The sequence below is a fragment of the Bubalus bubalis genome, chromosome 4 (assembly GCF_019923935.1).
Source record: "Bubalus bubalis isolate 160015118507 breed Murrah chromosome 4, NDDB_SH_1, whole genome shotgun sequence".
NCBI lineage: Eukaryota > Metazoa > Chordata > Mammalia > Artiodactyla > Bovidae > Bubalus > Bubalus bubalis.
This window is the reverse complement of record NC_059160.1, coordinates 28,076,093-28,090,521: the sequence shown is the minus strand read 5'-3', so window position 1 is coordinate 28,090,521 and position 14,429 is coordinate 28,076,093. Positions and strand designations below refer to the sequence as shown.

General features: G+C 37.5%; 1 protein-coding gene across 8 annotated transcripts in view; it reads right to left on the bottom strand.

Annotated features, from left to right (window-relative positions):
- Positions 1 to 14,429, bottom strand: part of PIK3C2G (phosphatidylinositol-4-phosphate 3-kinase catalytic subunit type 2 gamma) — a 504,349-nt gene that overhangs the window by 396,715 nt on the left and 93,205 nt on the right. For all 8 annotated transcript variants that reach the window (XM_044941205.2, XM_044941209.2, XM_044941210.2 and 5 more), the window contains 3 exons: positions 12,765 to 12,867; positions 7,692 to 7,762; positions 4,381 to 4,444 (listed from right to left, as the gene is read on the bottom strand). In XM_044941205.2, the coding sequence (XP_044797140.2) occupies positions 4,381 to 4,444; positions 7,692 to 7,762; positions 12,765 to 12,867 (238 nt within the window). The remainder of the gene's footprint in view (positions 1 to 4,380; positions 4,445 to 7,691; positions 7,763 to 12,764; positions 12,868 to 14,429) is intronic.

Genomic DNA, 14,429 nt, shown 5'->3' with positions numbered 1-14,429 from the left:
TCTACTGCTTTGTTAATTTTTAACAATATTATTTTAGTATCTTCACTCTAGTAGTGAATAATATAAACTCAAGGATTGCTGAATTAAAGCTTACCCCATGGCAGAATGTTTACACATACATTTGGAATCTCTGCTCCTAAACTCTTGTCTTTACTGCCACTCTGGTTAAATTATGTTTGAAACTGGAACTTCTGAAAATCCAACAGTCAGTCTGCTTATTACTAAGAAAGCTATTGTCCTAAAAATGCTAAATATATATTATCAGATCCCTGTGTGCCCACTTTCTTTCTCCTTATAAATGGAATTTTTGAGGCTAAAAACTGTTAGATTTTGGTCTTGAGGATGGTGTGAGAAAAGAATTATTCTGCCTTCCTCATTGAGTTAGTTACACCTGAACAATAGAGAGGGGCTTCCCTGTTGGCTTAGTGGCAAAGAATCTGCCTGCAGTATAGGTGCCTTGGGAGACTTCTGGCTTTGATTCCTGGATCAGGAAAACCCCATGGAGGAAGACATGGCAATCTACTCTGGGATTCTTGCCTGGAGAATCCCGTGGACTGAGGAGCCTGGCAGGCTACAGTCCACAGGGTCACAAAGAGTCGGATGTAACTGAAGAGAGTCAGCACAGACATACATGAACAAATGAGGTGCATAGAGGTGCCTTTTTAACTTTTTGTCTGGTTATCTAGTTGGTACAGCCTCTGAGTCATGTGCTTGAAGGTAAAGCGTTTGGAGGCTCTTAGCTCTTTTTATACCAAGCAGATGTTTCATGAAGCCAACCTACATTTTGAAGCATGGATGGATTTTTTTCAATCCAGATCCATTTGGTCTACAATTAGTTCATCAGTTACTAGATCCCAGTGTAAGTGTGTCCTCAGTGATTGGGATTGCTAACTTTCTCTAAAGGTCCTACTTGGCATTTAAATAAAAATTTTGGAGACAATGCATTAGAGGCTACTAGGAGACAGCAACTTTGAATCAGAAGCTGATTCTTCCACCTAGATGGAAATCTGGCTTTTCACTGCTTTCTCCTGGAGATCTACCTCTCTGTGTGCTTTATGTGAAAATGCTCTTTCCAGCCAGATTGTTAGCAACTTCAGAGCATGGTTCTGACTTTGATTTCTGTTGATTCCATTAAATAAATAGTTTAGTAATTTGTACTAAGTAAGGATTAAGTAACACCTCTGGGGGAAATTCTTTCTCTTTCTTCTGTTCTTAATTTCTCCTAAATGTTAGCAATGAATTCAGAATATAGCATAAATATGGAAAACATTCCTTAATTATTAGTAGAATAGAATAGAGGGGGGAAAATTGCTGAAAGGAAAAGCTCTATATAAATTACTTACAAAATTATCTGTTTAGCAAGCATAAGTTAGGATACACAATCTGAAATGTGTCAAATGTAAAATATGCCAATAGCCATTGCTGATGAAACAAAATATTTGGAAATTTAAGTTATCCATATTATTCAGTAATATTCATGGCAAATTTATTTGACCTGCTTGTTATTTTGTCAAATCATATAATAATTCAAGTATGAGGAAGATAAAAACATTATTCTTCAAATTGTTAACTATTTTCAGTGTTGATGAAATGCTACTTAATGCACTTGTCAAACAAACAGAAAGTGCAATATTGTAAATTGATAATATCACAGTCTGTTCTCACTTCTTAGATATTTAGCTGTTGATGCTTCATAGGAAGAAATGTCATTTAAAAAATTCATTGGATTACAGAGAGTTCATGTGGAAATTTGCAGACACTGTGGCCTATTTATAAAATAATTCAGATGTGGTGATAATAACTATTTGCCTGTGATAATATAAAGACAGTGTTTCTTTGATGGTTTGCCGACTTTTCAGTTGTATTGGAAAAATTGCTTTCTTTCAAAAAATGATTTCTTTTAAAGTATTGGAGGCCTCATATATAAGTGATATGACCAAACTACTGCATTTGAAAATTAAATTAATTATCATGGATCTGTTATACATGAGCAGTACTAAGACATTTAGGTAATTAAAATTCATCCATAAGTAAGGTATGATAACCTCCACAGTATATCTGTGTATAGTCAAGAGCCATAAATGACATGGGAATGGAGCCTTAATATGCCCTGGGTACCTGGTATATTTCAAATTCTACACTAGGAAGAATAGCAGTCACAAAGAAATAGTAATTATGACAATTTTATGAAGTTTAAAACAATATAAATTATTGTGAATTGTTTGCACAGTCCACATTTTAAACTTCCAGATTCAGGCTAGACTCAAGAAAGAGTGGAGTTAGAGTGAGAGGATTACACTTTGGGAAGGAAGACGAGTTGTGTATTTGTCATCACTGTATCTTTACTTATTTACATGGAATTCATGTGTGAGTTCTGTATCTACATCAAGAAGTGTAATTTATTATTTTCAGAGCTGTTTACTGTTTTTTAATATTGGGGATAGCAATTTAATATTGCTTAAGATCTGTACCCTTTGTATAGATACCAAGAGTCATTTGTTTAATGAAAAAAGAAGTCTTCACTTGTTTTAAAAACATTCTCTTACCTCATTTTCTGTAATCATACAGTATTTTATCTGTGGAAGACTAATATGTATGCTGAGCACATCAGGAGAAATGCTGGGCTGGATGAGTTACACGTTGGAATCCAGAGAGGCAGGAGAAACATCAACGACCTCAGATATGCAGATGATATCACTCTAATGGCAGAAAGTGAACAGGAACTAAAGAGCCTCTTGAGGGTGAAGGAGGAGAATAAAAAGCTGGCTTAAAACTAAATATTAAAAAAAAAAAAACCCTAAGATTGTGGCATCCAGCTCCATTGCTTCATGGCAAATAGAGGGGGAAAAGGTGGAAGCAGTGACAGATTACCTCTTCTTCGACTCTAAAATTACAGTGGATTGTGACTGCAACCATGAAATCAGAAGACAGTTGCTTTTTGATAGGAAAGCTTTGAAAATCTAGACAGTGTGTTGACAAGCAGAGACATCACTCTGCCGACAAAAGTCTGTATAGTCAAAGCTATATTCTTCCCACTGGTCATGTATGGTTGTGAGAGCTGAACTGTACAGAAGGCAGAACGCCAAAGAATTGATGCCTTTGAACTGTGGTGCTGGAGAAAACTCCTGAAAGTCCCTTGGACAGCAAGGAGATCAAACCAGTCAATCTTAAGGGAGATCACCCTTGAATACTTGTTGGAAGGACTGATGCAGAAGCTGAAATTCCAGTATTTTTGTCATCTGGTGTGAACAGCTAACTGAGTGGAAAAGTCCCTGATGCTGGGAAAGATTGAGGGCAAATGACAAAAGGGTGCCAGAGGATGAGATGGCTGGATGACATCACTGATGCAATGGACACAAACTTGGTCAAACTTCAGGAGATGGTATGGGACAGAGAGGCCTGGTGTGCTGTAGTCCATGGGATTGCAAGAAGTCAGACATGACTGGGAGACTGAAAAACAAAAATCCTTCCCTGGAAGAACACACTGTAAGAAATGATTTGCTTAATGGTGACTACAACTTGGATGCCTAATAGGCATTAGATTAGACTGAATCCATTATCTTCCCTGCCAAGCTAGCTTCTCCGACCTTCACTGTTTGGTTAATTAATGTCTCCATGTGATCAGTCAGCTTCCAGGAATCTGGAGATAGTCTAGGCACTGTGTTCTTTTGTTGTTCACAGTTTTTCACCAAATCATGTAAATTGCACATTTTCACCTTTTATGAATCTGTCCCTTCCTCTCCATCCCCATCCCCATGTTAGAGCTTTTGTCCATGCCCTCCTCATCTCTTTGGGTTAATGAAATGTCCTATAGTCACCCATCTGTCATTATGCTGCCCTGCATAATGGCTTTATGTCATCAGCTGATAAATTAGAAAATCATTAAATTGTCCATAAATGTCCTTAAGACCATACATAACTTGGTTCCTGCTTCTCCCTTTCATCTGGTCTTTCCCTAGGCATTCACCTTGAACCTTAACATTCCAAAGTTTCAAAAGCATACAGCTTCTGACTCAAACCAGGCTATTTGCTACCTGCTGTATTCCTGTTGTTATTTGCTTTAAGTTATCCCTACCTTTGACTTTCCTTCACCACACCCCTCCCTTGGCTGACACACTCATTTTTCAACACTCAGATCAAGTAAGTAAAATCGATAACCCTCTTTTGTGTGTCCTATATACACATAGGTCTTTCACAGTACACATGACACTTTATTACATACATCTGGTTACTTGTCGGTTTTGCCATGATAGAATGAAAGCCATTAAAGTGTAGATCCTCTGCTTTATAAATCTTTGTATCTTCAGAAATGTGCAAAGTTTTAGAAAAAGATACATATATACTTATTGGATCAATTAAGTAAGTAACAAAAGTTAATACCTGAGTTTTCAATAAGTATTTCACGTGGGAGTCATATTTTTGGATTACTGTTGAGAGACACTGTCTGGAAAGAAAAAAGAGCTTTGTTTACAATTGAGTGGGAAAACATTAAATTTAGCAAGTTTATCACAAGTATTGCTTTGCCCATGATTCTATAGCAAATGTGGTTTAAGGATTTCTGTTGATGTAATTTTAAATATCATTTTGCATGTCTTCCTTAAAACCTCTGTATAACTTGATAGGCTACAAGCATATATAAAAACCTAAGAACTCAAGACATTTTTGACAACTTAACCAAACCTCTCAAAGACTGTTCATTATAAGAAACTACTTTTAATTCAAAATGTCAGTTGCAAAGGGATTCATAAGGAGATAATGACAGATACATCAAGAAATATTAAATATGCAAAAATTTGCAGAGAATTGCTTTCAGAATTAATGACGTATTTATCATAGGTGGTGTTGTATTTGATCCCAAATCTTTGTTTTCCTGGTATTTTTGCTTTTTTCCCTAAGCTCCTCTTATTGCTTCAGCTTTATCTCTTAGGTGGAATAGATGTGAGTTGAGCAGAGATTCTTGTGGCTTCACTATTCAAAATTATTTTCCCAAACGTTATTGACTTTCCCTTCCAATTTGTCCTGAAAACTCATGAATTGAATCAAATAATGAACTGTATAACACAAATTCACAATGTTAAAAACACGCCAATATATTTTGTAGTAGCAGATAGCCCTGTTTGATCCCCAGCCCAACTCTGAGTGTCTGCAGCCAACCCTGTCACTACACAGGCACCTGCAGCTGGTCTTCACAGCCGGGTGTGTGTGTGTGTGTGTGTGTGTACACGACCAGCTCCAGCAGCAACTGCTGTCAGCCCTGGACCTTATCTGGAGGTACCAATGAGGATCACAACAGCCTCTGCAGCACTGCAGACCTCCCACAGCACTTGCCAAGGACCACATGGTTGTGGATGCTGTGGAATCTTGTGACCTGAGCTGAGCAGACTTTGTGTTTCTCCTCCCCTCCAGACCTGGAGTTGTCTCACAATTCTGTGCGTGGTGCCTTGCACCACTACACCCAGGGTCACAGCACATTTCAGGGTACCCTTGCCTGTAAGTGAAGGTCTCTCCATACTGAAGCCAGCTCATACAGTCTGGAAGAGGTGACTGCTGCTTCCTCTGTACAGACAGCTATGCAAGGCAGTGTGCAGTGAAAGTGTTAGTTGCTCAGTCATGTTCAACTCTTTGTGACCCCATGGACTGTAGCCTTCCAGGCTCCTCTGTCCTTGGGATTCTCCAGGCAAGAATACTGAAGTGAGTTGCCGTGCCTTTTTCTGGGGGATCTTCCCCACCCAAGGATATAAGGCTAGAAGATCACAAAAAATCAGGGAAATATGACACCACCCAAAGAATACACTAGACTTCCAGCAATTGATCCCAAAGAAATGGAGATAAAAGAATTGTCTGATTAAAGCACTCAAAATAATAGTTCCAAAGATGCTCAGAGAACTACAAGGGAACACAGAAAAAGAATTTAGTGAATTTAGCATAACAATGCAAGAAACAAAATGAGAAATTCAGCAAAGAGAAAACACAAGAATCAAATAGAAATGCTTGCACTAAAGAATACAAGACTGAGCTGAAGAATTTGATAAACTACCAAGCAGAAGACTCCGTAAACTTAAAGACAGATTTCTTGAAATCACCCAATCAGAGGAACAACAAAAAGAAGAAAGGGAATGAAGAAATGTTGTTTGTCACCTACACTTCAATTAAAAATTACTGACAATGAAAAGTTAGTGAATAAATCCAATGGGTCTCACAGTCAGTTCAGTCACTCAGTTGTGTCTGACTCTTTGTGACCCCATGGACTGCAGCATGTCAGTCCAGCATGCAGTTGCCATCACCAACTCCTGGCGCTTGCTCAAACTCATGTCCATCGATTGGGCGATGCCATCCAACCATCTCATCCTCTATCATCCCCTCTTCTCCTGCCTTCAACCTTTCCTCACACAGGGTCTTTTCCAAAGAGTCACAGGCTCCTTTTGTTTCCCTGAGCCCCAGGTAGCATCCATCTACAAGTCACAGCCCTCCACCAAACAGTTCAGAACAAATTTCTGACTCCCAGGGATTCCAGACTTTTTGAAGAATTTGTCCAATTTGATGTTTCTCTCTGCATTTGTTGACGTGGTAGTTGTTGTCTTATAAATTTATTTTGAAACACAACCTTTGATGTAATACACCATTTTGATGGGGACCTATCTGAAGCATATAATTAGTAATACAATAATAATTTAGATTAAGTGATATCAAAAGTCCTCCTTGTTTTACCCATTCTATGATTTTATGGTATGAGGCTGAATACTGGGGGGAAAAAGAAAGACATGATATTTTAATGAAAGAATGTAGCCTTTGCAAATTGCAGACAGCATTAATTTCACTCTTTCTACTAACAAACTGAGTGATCGGCTCTAGATAAGTTATTTAACCTTCCAGAAGTTCAGTTTCCTTGATTCCGAAGTAAGGTAGTAGGTATTGTTATGAGGTTAAAGGGAGAATTAGATGAGATAATGTATGCAAAATGTACTAGAACTCCAGGAAGTGATAGCTATTATTAATAGTCACTAAAACAATTTTAATTCACTTTTATATCAGGCTGTGCTTTAGAGAATTTATGACATATACCTCCCACACTCCATTTTTTGCTCATTTAGCTCAGAACAACTTTAATTCCTGATAAACTCACCCTGTAGCACTGATACCTTCTCCCAGGTTAGCTTTTTGATATGTCTATTATTTCAAATAATACATGTATATGTTGAGATATCAGGCTCAATTAGGATGTGCTCATTTGCTGTCACTTGAGTTTTCCAATTTGAATTCACTCTCCTTTGTTTATAATGTACCAATTATTTTCAATGAGTTCCAGAAAGGAATTTAAAGCAGGAGATAATGATTTTCAATGGATGGAAATTCAGTGATACAAAGAGCTTAGTGACATATGCACAATCAAATTTACCAAATGAATGAGGGAAAAAAATCCTCAAAAATCTAATAACTGGTAGCAGAGATATTTTTAAATGAACGTTAGATTGTTCTGGAAGGTGTTAGCAGCTCTTCAAATGTATCTGAATAGCTGTGAAGAATAGATAATTATTAACAGAATTTGCCAAAGGGAGATATCTATTAAAAGTACAATAGCTTCCACAGTATTAGTGAAAGGATAGTTTATACAATCAACTGAAAAATATTGTGATTTGGCACTTGAGAAATCAGTCAGAAAGTAGTCTTAGAACAGAAATGAAATGTCTTACCTGGATACTTTCCAGATATGCATAAATTCTAGAAGTTGGTTCAGATAAAACTGACTGTGGTCATCTTCATGCTGTAGATAGCAGGATATATTAATATTTATAGAGTGAAGAGGAATGAATCCCAGATAAAAATAGGTCCGTAACTTCCTGCTGTCATTTTATTCACCTCTTTTGATAACCCTCATTTATCATTTTAATATTTTGTTTTAAAGACCTTAGAAGACACTTCTTAACTGTAGAAGCATTCTTTTCAAAAGTAAAGCAGAAAGCTGCTCTTTGGTTGAGGATAAACCCCAAGGACAGTTGAAGAGCATCCTGCCACTACCAAGGTCAAATACAAATTTATCCCAGCAGGAAGGCAATTTTGACACCAGTTCTCCCATGTACGTGTACGTTTTCTTTACATTTAGGCCTTGGATCCATGGTAGCATAAGACTTGACAGCTTGCCACATTGGCCAGCAGACACAGAACAGAATCCTCCATTTTTCAGATTTTCCATATCTTGCCACTAAAACGTCAGGGTAAGAGAACTTCCCGTCTCATGAACATTGAGTTATGCTAATGAAAGACAACTACTGATAGGTATAAATTGCAGGAGTTATCAGATGGCATTGTATTTTTCTCCCAAGATGAGCGGAAACTATTCATCTTAAAATAGCAGCCCCCTGATCCACATGTCTGCATTCACACAGATGCACTCTCATCTTAACTCCTTGATCAACTCTTCTAAAATGGGCACCTATGAAAACCCTATGCAGGTCTGCAGAGGAAGCAAATATACCCCATCATCTTTGCACTTTTTCATCACCCAGAGCCGTTAAGTTTTACAGCCCAGTGAGTCCCTTAGTGCCTGGAGTGCATATAATCTTGTATGTCAGTACGCACACAATCTAATTTTAAAATTGCCTGTTAGAGTTTCTGACAGAAAACATCAGAAGGAAAACCTTTACATGGCTTAAGGTCAACGGTAAATCAATTTTTATATTGGATTGTTTTGTGAGGAAGAGGGAGGAAGCTAAGTAACATGGAAAGAATAAGGTCATTGCTATAAAAAAGGAAGGCTTTGTATTATTAGAAATGCTAAGGAACTTGGCAACATGAGGCTTACTGTATAGGAATTTACATCCAAGGTCCCTGGTTGATGAAATCTGAAAGTGTGATAGTGATTGAGACAATTTCTTTTTCTGCAGTAGATAAAGCTAAAGTTCAGGCATAGAAAGGACAGTAAAAGTGAAGGGAAAAAGAAATTTAGAGTCAAAATACAATAAGATTTGAACTGTAATGTTTGACATTTGCCTTATTTTAGAGACTTCCCTGGTGGCTCAGTGGTAAAAAATCAACCTGCAATGCAGGAGACATGGGAGATGCGGGTTTGATCCCTGGGTCAGGAAGATCCCCTGGAGGAGGAAATGGCAACCCAGTCCAGCATTCTTCCCAGGGAAATCCCATGGACAGAGGAGCCTGAGGAGCTACAGTCCATAGGGTTGCAAAGAGTTGGACATGACTGAGCACACATGCACTTATTTTAGAAGTTAAAACCAAAGCAGCATGTAAATAATATGACATATTTGCATCTTTCGGTATAGCATAATCATATTCATTTAAAAGCTACTTTACTTGTCTTCCAGAGATACTTTTTGGGGCAGGGGAATTGTCCTTTTTCATACAGTCACTTAAAAGAAAAAAAAATTATCCAAAGGATCTCAAAGAGTTGGAGGAAAGTTTGAGCACGTATCCTTGGAATGTATTGCACAATTTACTTTTCTACAAAGCTGAAAGCCATACCTTTGTTTTAGTAAAAACACTAAGGTATTTTTGTTCCTTTTTTTCATAGAGAAATCTATTGCTTTAAATATTCTATGAAAGCTTCCTTGAGCTATAAGGAAATCTTAATTTTATGATTAATGTCTACAATGTTGGCAATACTTTTGATCAAACCCAAAAGACGTAAAGGAAGAAAATTAAAAAAAAAAAGTTTCAGTCATTCATGTCATTTTTAATCAAGACAGGAATTTTAAAATTTTGAAATCTAGGATGATTTCTAAAGAATATCAACCTGTTTTGTGAATAATCTCTTGGAACATGAATTAAATCATCATATATCAACATAATAGGAGTCAGTTTAAAATAAGAAAGCCATCATCTAAGTTGAATTGAGCTTTGTAATGCTTTTTACACTGAAAATAAACTCTGAAATATCTCCAAAATAGTGTTGGTGTCAGTAAACTTAATAAAATGATAGTGATCATTATAGTTCCAATATTACATAGAAACAATATTGTCAAGCTGCTTTTATGTTGTTTAAGTAGAAAGAAAATTTAATTATTCACAATGTTTAGCATACAGCTGAAATTATGAAAATCATAGAGAATTTTGGCATCATTTTAAATAATAGAATTAAGATAGAAGACCATTCACCATTCCTTTACCATAGGTTTATAAAAGAAAAAGAATCATGGGCCATTTATTTTAAATATAGCCATTCAGACCATGAAGAAGGGTTGCAAACTGTTAAACTGTTTCAGTTATATCCAGTTATATTAAATTAATTAACATGCTTATCTAGTCCTGAAAGAAGATTTTATAAAACCAGGCAATTAGTTTTTATTTTCTTCAACTATAAGACTTTCAAGTGAAATTATAATCTAACCTACTTCATGGATATTAAAAGTTCATAACAAAAAGTGTGATATATCAGAGTGCAACATATGCATCATGTTGACATAACACACCAGTGTCCAGACTCTAATATTTTCAATATCATGAGTAAGTTTTTGAAATGTATGAATGTCTTAACTAACATTAGGGTGATCTAATGTTTAAGACTTTGCCTTCCAATGCAGGGGATGTCGATTTGATCCCTGATTGGAGAGCTAAGAGCCCACATGACTTGTGACCAAAAAACTGAAGAAACAAAAGTAATGCTGTAACAAATTCAATAAAGTCTTTAAAAGTGGTCCACATCAAAAAAATCTTTAGGACTTTCCTAGTGGCTCAGCGGTAAAGAATCCGCCCGCCAATGCAGGAGATGGAGATTTGATCCCCGAACTAGGAAGATCCTGCACACCACAGAGCAACTAGGCCATGCCCCACAACTACTGAGCCTGTGCTCTAGGGCCTGGGAGCCACAACTACTGAAGCTGTAATGCCCAAGAGTGCGTGCTCCGGACAATGAGAAGCCTGTGCACCAAAACTAGGGAGTAGCACCCACTTGCCACACCTGGAGAAAAGCCCACGCACCAGTGAAAACCCAGCACAACCAAACATAAATAAATAATATTATTTTTAACAGTTTTAAAAAAGACTACAATATCATATAGTCTAACATGCTATAGTTCGCTTTGGCGCTGTTATGAATTGATACATGTACAGCGCTAATAACAGTGCCTGACACCTAATATATACTTAATGTGGTTAATTATCATTAAATACCCTGTCATGGCCCAGGCTTTGGGATGTGTGGATACAGCTGTGGAAAACAAAACAAAGCCAAAAAAACATAAAGGTAGAATTTTGACTAATTGCTCTGACGCCCACATCTAAAACGTTTGAGTATAGTCCGTAAATTCTCAGTGGAGACTCACTGTCTGGTCTCTGCTTACTAGTTCCATGAATGTGACCTGAGAAAGGTCACGAGCTCCTTGGGATTCAGTGTCCTTATTGACACATGGAATTGTTGTAAATGGTAAATGTGATGTAAATGTTAAAGTTTCAGATATAAAATATGTGTTCAGTACATATTATATCAAAGTAGTGGAGTTATATGCATTTAAGAATAAACCTTAGGGCTTCCCTTGTGGCTCGGATGGTAAAGCATCTGCCTACAATGCAGGAGACCCGGGTTCAATCCCTGGGTTGGGAAGTTCCCTTGGAGAAGGAAATGGCAACCCACTCCAGTATTTTTGCCTGGAAAATCCCATGGATGGAGGAGCCCGGTAGGCTATAGTCCATGGGGTTGCAAAGAGTCAGACACGACTGAGCGACTTCACTTCACTTCAAGAATAAATCTTAATTTACATTAAAACTGAAATATTAGTGATTTGTGAATTGCTACCAGTGACATTCTTTTTAGCAATTATTCAGCTTCTAAATAAGAGTAGGAGTTAGAATTATACATTTTCTCCTCCCCCTGTTGAAATGAAGTATGATAATTTCAGCTTTTTCATCAACACCAAGGACAATTTGAAGACGCTTATGTTTATTAATATTAAGGGTATTAGTTACTTTATAATGCTTCTTTGTGGCGAGTTCAGATGCATAGCCCTGGAGCCGTCAATGCCATCTGAGTTGGGTATGAGTTCCAAAAGGTATTTCTAAACAACTCTCTTTTGGCCTCATTATGTTATGTTGCACATAGATATACTGCAGACTAATGCACCACCTGACAGTTTATGATGAAGCACCCCAAACTAGAAACGAAAGTCACGCGTTGGAAATCTGTTATCTGAGGTAGATGACAGGGTGATGGGAGCTTTGCCTAAAGCAGGCAGTTGGAAGATTCCATAGATAAAAACTGCTGAAATATCAAAGTTTACTGCATACTGTGCAATTTGGGTTTGATGTAACTCAAGACATCACACAGGGAATAAAATTTATATCTAACAGCATGAAGCTGTCATTAAAGCACAGTAATTCCTTTCTAAGGAGTTTTATTATATATTATAAATATTAATCTGTCCTGATTTAAACTGTGTTGATATCACCATTGTCTTCAAATAGAGCAAGAGTTGTGTTATTTTGCTTCCTTCAATGGTTTCCCCATCACATTTTCTGTCCCATTCATTTACTAGTGGATTCTTGTATGAATATGATAACATTAATAAGTTACTCATAAATGAATTTTCAAGAGACCAGTTGATTTATTATACTGAGGTTGCAGTATGCTGTACATGTAATTGCTTTAGTCCAAATTGTTAATAGACATATATTTCATTATGTTTAAGTAAATATACTCAAATAAATACATATTCATTAAGCCATGTAATCCCCAAATGGCAACAATCCATAAGGATGGGAACACTGTCCTTAAAGAACCCATTTGCTAACTGATGCCAATGCTAAGAAAGTCTCACCTTTCGAGATAATGTTCCTGGAGTGTCTCTCTTTTTCTGTAGATGAAGTTGAATAACAGATTTATTTTTCTGAAATACTCTGTGGCTTCCCAAATAGTGATCACTGAAAGAGAAAAAAAAAATGAACATAATTATTCTCTTACTATTCCCCCAGTGTATGTTTTCCTCCCTGACTCTATGTCATTTTATTTTAAGAACTTACTCCGATAAAAGTTTAAATATATCTGTAGTTTTCTGTCTGTCTACCTCTCTATCATGGTTTTCCAGGTGGCTCAGTGGTAAAGAATCTGCCTGCCAATGCAGGAGACATGGGTTTTATTCCTGGGTCAGAAAGATTCCTCCTGGAGGAGGAAATGGCAGCCCACTCCAGTATTCTTGCTTGGTAACTCCCTGGACAGAAGAGCCTGGCTACAGTTCATAAAGTTGCAAGGAGTAGGACACCTGAATGACTGTGCCTTAACTATCTGCCTATCTGTCTATCTCTAATGTGCATGTGTATATAAACATATAGAGACATGTCTCCTCATATTCAGTTTTAAAGGCAAGATATACTTATTTTCAAATTCATTGTTAGAAAAAATGACTAGACACCTTTAGAATGGATATGATAAAGAATCCATATTCAAAGTTAGTTTTATCTGGCCAGCTCAAAGCTGACCACAGCATGCTTCTGGGAGGTCTAACTGATGCCACAAAATGTTTGTGGGAATCACTGTAACAAGGAAGCAGAGCCGTGTGGTAGAAATATCACAAGTTTAGAGACAGATGTACTAGCCCCTTGGCCTTAGGCCAGTTAAACTATCTGAAACAATATTTTTCCTTTAGAGTTGGGATATTAATGTCTATGTCAAAGGCTTGACAAGCAGATTAAATAAAAAATATTACACATTTCAGACATTTTTAATGGTGTAATTGTATTTTGTTTTCCTCCCTTCCTTGCTTCCTTCCTTCCATCCTTCCTTCCTCTCTCTCTCTCTGTAAATATTTCCTAATCATAGATGAAATAATGAACAAAACAACCTATTGCTATCCATCAGTTCGTTCAGTCGCTCAGTCGTCTCCGACTCATATAGGGCTCTTATATTGTTCCTTGGAGTGTTTCTACTGTGAATCTAGGCATAAGACATGGCCAGTGTATTCCCTGAGTTTCTGGAATCATTGATTTCTGCCTTCCTCCAAGGGCTATTCTCATATTCTATCACATATACTCAGGTTCCTCTTTTAAATTCCTCCAACCCCAGCTCTTTTTTTTTATTTTTTCATGCTTCAGTTCAGTTCAGTTCAGTCGCTCAGTGGTGTCCGACTCTGAGACCCCATGAATCGCAGCACGCCAGGCCTTCCTGTCCATCACCAACTCCTGGAGTTCACTGAGACTCACCTCCATCGAGTCAGTGATGCCATCCAGCCATCTCATCCTCTGTCGTCCCCTTCTCCTTCTGCCCCCAATCCCTCCCAGCATCAGAGTCTTTTCCAATGAGTCAACTCTTCGCATGAGATGGCCAAAGTACTGGAGTTTCAGCTTCAGCATCATTCCCTCCAAAGAAATCCCAGGGCTGATCTCCTTCAGAATGGACTGGTTGGATCTCCTTGCAGTCCAAGGGACTCTCAAGAGTCTTCTCCAACACCACAGTTCAAAAGTATCAATTCTTAAGCGCTCATCTTCCT